Source organism: Camelina sativa, chromosome 8 (genome assembly GCF_000633955.1).
Source record: "Camelina sativa cultivar DH55 chromosome 8, Cs, whole genome shotgun sequence".
Lineage (NCBI taxonomy): Eukaryota > Viridiplantae > Streptophyta > Magnoliopsida > Brassicales > Brassicaceae > Camelina > Camelina sativa.
The window spans coordinates 7,316,617-7,323,749 of NC_025692.1; the positions used below are offsets into that span (position 1 = coordinate 7,316,617).

At 30.7% G+C, this 7,133-nt stretch overlaps 2 protein-coding genes across 2 annotated transcripts; both read right to left on the reverse strand.

The window, feature by feature from the left end:
- On the reverse strand, positions 959 to 2,625 carry LOC104706586. The gene has a single exon (XM_010422783.1). It carries the CDS (start codon positions 1,697 to 1,699, stop codon positions 1,115 to 1,117), a length of 585 nt encoding a protein of 194 aa, XP_010421085.1. The 5' UTR covers positions 1,700 to 2,625; the 3' UTR covers positions 959 to 1,114.
- LOC104706588 (uncharacterized protein At1g08160-like) lies at positions 2,746 to 3,542 on the reverse strand. Its single transcript, XM_010422784.2, has one exon. It carries the CDS (start codon positions 3,521 to 3,523, stop codon positions 2,897 to 2,899), a length of 627 nt encoding a protein of 208 aa, XP_010421086.1. The 5' UTR covers positions 3,524 to 3,542; the 3' UTR covers positions 2,746 to 2,896.

Sequence of the window (7,133 nt, forward strand, 5' to 3'; positions counted from 1 at the left end):
TTCCAACTTTTGCAACCTATCTTCTTATATTGACATCCATTTTTAAACTTCTATATTATAATATTATTGGAACCTATATTCTTTCAGTAAAGTTCTTAGCACTTCCATTATAGGCATAATGTTATAGTACTGTTGTTATTCTTCGATAAGATTCAAACCAGCTAGACTGTGTTCCCACCCCACATAATTATTTTGTCTCTTTCATGCCAACACTTCTAATCAGAAGAGCTATCCCTCTTTTCATGTATTCACGATGCTTTATCGATAATAAACTTACATTTTGTATCATGGTAAATGTGTGTTTATACTCCATATGTACTTATATATGGTGATATGTAAAGATGATTAGATAAGTCAAAGTTCCTAGAGTACACATTGTGGAATTAACTACTTTCTGAAAGATTTTTTCTGCATATTATTTTTTATGTATCTTGTACACTGTCTCGTGCAATAGTTTACAACTTTTATTTACAACAGCAACTAAAGTTCGATGATCACAACAACAACAAGTAAAAAGAAAAAAAGAGAAAAAAAAGGAAAAAACTAGACTCCTCTTCATTTCAACAGTCCATAGAATTTGGTATACTCTATAACTGAAAATGTTGAAATCCCATGATGAGCAAATATGACATCTTCTCGAGATCTTTTTCAAAAAATAAAAAGATTTCTTTTCGAGATCTTGTAGTCCCATAATTTTAGTGCTGTTTAATTAATTTACTGGAGTTAACAACAACAACCAAAAAAAAAAATTACTTAACCAATAAATTTTTGGAGTCCATAATCTCATAAATTTGGAGATCAGAAATCAGGTTAGGTTAACTATAGTTTATTTTATGTAGTCTATAAATAACAGTACATAACCAATGAAAAAAACTTACTTTACGTTGAAAACTATTACACATATGTTGAAATTTCAGGGGCTACATTTCTAGATACCTATAGTGTTGTTAGAGAATTCTTTGACCCAAAAAAAAACAAAAAACATTACAAAAGTATATATACATGTACATTTATACGTAAAAAATGACTATAAATATAATTCGTTCATGCATGCATAACATAAGTCAATTTATGAACAATTTAATTATTAGTGTGACAATGCTAAACTTACTAACTAAAGATTAGCGTAACATGAACTATGTTGGGAATTGTTTAGTTGGGACAAAGAGAATGTGACATGAGAACACTCAATATTAGCCGTACGATGTGCTGTCCACCAAAATCCGATTATGAACCTAACCCTCGCCTTAACAAATACTTCAAAGTCGATATTTCCCAACGAAGCTTGAACCCTCAAATCCTCACCACTGGATTCGGAAACGCGGACGTTTTGAACGATCAACGCGTCATCGATCAGCGCAACGTTCATTCGCGGTTGTTGAAACGGTTCCAACTTCGTGTCGAACGCAAGCGTCTGGTCCTTGAATTGAACGAATATCTGGACGGAAGTGTAGTAAACCGAGAGTTGGTGGTTGGGGTTGTACGACTGGATGGTGATTTTGAATGTAGCTGACATGTAATTTTCGTTGGTAAGGGTAAAGTTTTGTACAAACGCGTATTCAACACTGTAATGAAGTTTCTTGCGTTTGGTTACGAGCCAGGTAATGAAAACACCTAGAGCTATGATGAATATTATGGTAAATATGAAGAAGATAACATGGCGAAGGCTACGGCGGCTTGACGAAGTTATCGGAGGCATTGGATCTAGCTAGAGAGTTTTAAGGTTACACACTGGTTGATTTGGATGATTTTATATATAGACATAGATAATGCTTCGGATTCTAGAATCTGATGTTTTTTGCTTCAGAATCTTACGTTTTGTGTGTGTGTGTGTGTGTGTGTGTGTGTGTCAAATATCAGAATCTTACGTTGCTTCTAACCTTATGATTATTTTATCAATATTCTTTTCTTTATAAAACGGAGATGCAAAACCGAGATCCTAGGTAATAAATTTTGATGCATCAAAGAATTTAGTAGAATTCATCGTAACCCAATTCACATTTAACCATATGAAATCGTCTCTCGCTTCATGCAATTAATGCGCTAATGCATTTTATAAAATTAATTTAAGAAAGAAAAAGAAAAATAAATTATTTGCTGGAGGGTGTTTTATGAAAAATAATCTTGACTTTAATGATTGTCAAGATGAGAGAACCAGACTAATTGAAGAAGAGAAATATATAACTATGGAAACTTTAGAAATTTACCTTGTAGGGAACAAATAACTGTCTCTGTTTTGATACAACAAACGTTGCCTCCAATCCATCCCTCTTTCAAATAGGGTTTGCGACGGCAAGCTAATCATCATCTGGTTTCTGTATAAAACCTAGACACTCTTTGGTATTATTGTTTGTACGACAAAACTGTTCACTTCCATCTTAGGATTTCCCACTTTTACCTTATCTTGAATTGAGCTTGCAAAATTGGGTTCCAAAATATGTGTGTTTAATTGGGCTTATATTGATATTAAAAACAAATATGGGCCATAGACAATCTTGTATTTGTGTTCTTTTATGCAATTAAAAGAAAACCAATTATAAAAAAATGAAAAAATGTACTAATGAAATTTTTTTGAGCCCATAATCTCTTAAAATATGAAGATCAGATCAGGTTAAATTAGTTTTATAACTTAACAGTATCTATTATCTACAATTCTACCACTGAAAAATACTCTACATCCATAATTTTTTTTAATATCTAGTGTTGTTACTTGTTAGAGAACTCTTTGATCCAAAGAAAAAGAAAGAAAGAAAGAAAGAGTATAATAAATGTGAGTGTTGACGTTAAAAACAAGTATAAATGCACAAATATTCGTTCATGCATAACAGTAATCACCAGCATCACATATCAGAGGATGAACGATACGATTATTAGTGTGAAAATGCAAACTTAGTAATCAAATATCAACATCACATGAACTATTTTGGGAATTCTGTGACTGCGACAAGGCGACCGTGACATGAGGACACTTAACCTTAGCCGTATGATGTGCTGTCTTCCATACCCCGATTTTAAACCTAACCCTCGCCTTAACAAACACTTCAAAATCGATCTTTCCCGACGAGATTTGAGCCCTCAAATTCTTACCATTGGATTTAGAAACGGCAACGTTTTGTGCGACTAACATGTCATCAATCTGTTTGACATTCATCCTCGGTTGGTGAAACGGCTCCATCGTGTCGAACGCAAGCGTCTGGTCCTTGAATTTAACGAATATCTCGACGGAGCTGTAGTAGACCGAGATCCTGTGGTTAGGATTGTGGGACTGGATGGTGAATATGAACGTAGCTGACATGTGATTGTCGTTGGTAAGGTTAAAGTTTTGAACCGAGGCGTTTTCAAGAGTGTAATGAAGTTTCTTGGGTTTGGTTACAAACCAGGTAATGAGAAAACCTACAGCTGCGATGAAGATAAGAGTTAGTATGACGAGAAAAACGTAGCATACAAGGCTAGGGCGGCGCAGTGGCTGCGCTGGCAAAGTTTTCAACGCCATTGGTTCTTGATTGGGTTTGTGGTCACACATTGGTTTATTTGTATGTTTTTGTATATATAGAGTAGATAATTGTGATGCAAGATACTTGGAAAGTGCCTTGGATTCTGATGTTCTTTGCTTCAGCTGTAGAGAGAGATGAGTTATATTTTATATTGTCGCTTACTTTGCTTTCCCATCCACTTTTCTTTTAACAAATCATGTTTCAAAGCTTTATTGAGCAATTGTAAGACAACACTCAAACTGGCAAGTGGGACATGTAACATGTTATCTTATTATTTATAAAACTTACCCAAAAAAAAAAAAAAAGATACAGTAATTCGCAGAATAAAAGTGTAAATCGTATACAATATTCATATAATTTGTATGAACTTTGTTTACGTTCTTAAGAATTTAGATACTATGATAAATTGTATATTTTAACTTAAATAATTATAAGGTCGTTAGGCATACGTCTGTGCATTCTCTAAAGTCAGGGACTAAAATATTTTATAAGGTCTATTTCCAAATATTCTTTGAACTAACGACTTTTAAGTTTGGATGAGAGTCTTTACCAGGTAAGTATAAGGGATTGTTATTAGAGACAACCCTATTTTTATCTCTAAGTATAACTTTATGGATTATTCAATAATAGATAACCATATAACCAGGATATTCAATACTGAAATCCAAAGTAACCTATCAGATTTTATATGCATATAAAAATATAGCAGTATTTTAGGTCTAGGCATTTGAGTACCATAATCACCATGAGAGAATTAGACTAATTGAAGAAAATAAATACATAAATATGAAAATTGTTTTTGCTCTTTAATTTATACGAGCATAATGTGGTTCTTTAAGTGTCTACAATTGAGATGTATTTTTATATTAGCTTATGTGATGTGATGTAAAAATACATGGTATACAATATACATTAGCAAAGCTCTACCCAGAGTAGTCCTTCTCACTTCAGTGAGACTTTCAGCTTTAGCCGTTTATCGCCACCTAGTCTTCGAATCAAGACTGAGGCCATCTTTTGTTCCATTGACCTGCTCTTGGAAGTTGCATCGATATTCCTTAACTTCACATGCTCCAGAATGCTAGCTAGCTTTTGGTCCATAGTTCTTAAATTCCTAATATTGTTTGTCCTTATCTACCTCTGTTACGTTGCTTTAAACTTTGGAGAATGTCCTTTTATGTTGTCCTTTAAACTATCTTTTTTGTCTTGTATGCTACTTTTTCTCTACTGACTGATAACATCTGTTCGTTTAAAAAAATATATTTACAATAGAGATGTTTTAATGAAAATGTATATTTTAAACTAATACAGTTTGATGTATGTTTTTTTACCGTTGTTTGATGTATATTTTTATTTAGAAAGCTCACTAAAGTTTTAAGATGTTATAAAATGTTTAAAACCAACAAAACCAAAATAAAAGTTTATATTTCATATTAGCTTATGTGATGTATTTTTGTTAACTACAAAAGAGAACATAATAACATTGTGCTAATACTTCTCCTACATCCACAAAAAAAAGTTGTATGTATATATATAAATAATTACAAGTACAGTAGAACCTCTATAAATTAATACTCGCTATAAATTAATAAATTTTTCCGGTACCGAGTTGGGCCGGTATAAAAATGACGCATTTCGATAAAATAATAAAATAATATTTTTTTTGAAAACCCGGTGTAAAAATATGGTCCCATCAATATCATAAATTAATAATCAAGTAAACTAATATATATATATATATATATATTTATCTAAGAAAATCTAGTGAAATATATGACTATATTGTTGTTTGCTTATTGTTGAATTTGTATTCTTGTTGGAGCTTATCTATAATATTTCTGACTGCATAAAAATTCTGGTGTTGTCTTCACAAATCACATCCAAAAATTATAGAGTTTTATACGCGATAATTGATTCTTTACGTATAACTTGTTATTAATGTACCGATATATCTTCTTCAATTTCATCATCACCATGAATGATAGTAGGAGTGATTTTTTCTTAACTATGAACAAATACATGTATCATTTTTGCATGGATAATCTAGTAAACTATTGGCATCCATCCTATTACGATAGCCAAAATTATTAATCAAATCATCAAGTTCATGAATCGTCAACTTCATAAATTAATATTTTATTAATTTATCGATAAATTAATAATTATTAATTTATCGATAAATTAAAACCTCTATCAATTAATAAAATTTCATGTTCCCAATCTTATTAATTTATAGAGGTTTTACCGTAACTATGATTTATGCTATATGTAAAAGCACGTAACAGTCCAAGAACCATTTGACATTTGTTTTTACAGCTATTTTTGGAATATTTAGTTTATATGACAGTATTGTAGTTATACTTTCCCAAGTATCTATAGTAATCCGACCAGTTAGAAACAAGACATTTATATATTTAAAAGTAACCATGTTTTGGAAGTTGTCTTCAAAATAGAGAAGCTAGGTGCTAAAGCTCCAAGCCCAATGTATGGGTAAATGGCATTGTATCGCCATAAGGTTTCCTTCGCTCTTTAAGGTTTCCTCTGCTGACCCAAATGGCATCGTTTTGCCATAAAACATATGCTGCATTACATTAAATATTTTGTATTCCTATGTGTGTGTTTTTACTTATGTTTTGTGCAATTAAAACCCTGTGTGTGTATTTTAGCTTGAACAAAGCTGCTATCACTTTTTGTGCCCTGCCATGGAATTTATTAAATCAAATCAAATTTGCCCATATTGTGAAAGAGGAATGGAACATTAGAGAAAGTGAGAAGCAAATTCAATCCCACAATGGTGGCAAAAGCGATGACAAAAAATAAAAACGATGCCCGTAAGACCTATTAATCAATCATAATTGTGACTAACAGTTCAAAATTTACAAAAAACAAATTATGATATGCCTCCGGTTATTATTTATATTGAAAATATATAGGATTGATCGAATAATTTCTTTTTGTTAATATTCGTATTTTATTGAAAATTTATATTTCTCTTTTTAATATATTAATTTTCTTTTTTTTATTAATATTTTTATATTGAAAATATTATAATTTAAAAGAGTTTTTAATATGATTTCCCGAGATCCTTTTGACATTATTTTACAGTTTCCTTAGTATTCTTTTTATTTTAGAACAAAAGTTAAACAAACTAATTAGTTGCTTTTTCTTCAAGTTAAAATGCTTTTGTTTTTTACTTGTTTGATGAACTAATCACACGTCAATTGCTTGAAATCTGTGTTTAAAAAAGTGTTAGGCACTTCCACATTAGAAATTTTAAGCTTAGTCAATTTTAAAGGATCTAACTGCTATAAGCTCATATAATGTATGAAATAGTGGCGAAATAATGATTAATAGAGAACAAAAGTGTAATATTTCAAATATTAAATATAAAATAAATATTAAAATGTATAGATTATGAAACTAATACAGTTTGATGTATGTTTTTATTATTATTGTTTGATGTATATTTTTATTCAAAAAGCTCAATAAATTTTTAAGGTGTTATAAAATGTTTAAAACCAAAAAAGACAAAATAAATAGATTTATATTTTATATTAGCATATGAGATGTATTTTTGTTAACTACAAAAGAGAACATAATAACATTGTGCTAATACTTCTCCTACATCTGCAAAAAAAAAAA

Bases quoted from the DNA above. Each gene is read 5' to 3' on its own strand.
- LOC104706588 (XM_010422784.2), bottom strand. From the start codon at position 3,523: ATGTGTGACCACAAACCCAATCAAGAACCAATGGCGTTGAAAACTTTG.
- LOC104706586 (XM_010422783.1), bottom strand. From the start codon at position 1,699: ATGCCTCCGATAACTTCGTCAAGCCGCCGTAGCCTTCGCCATGTTATC.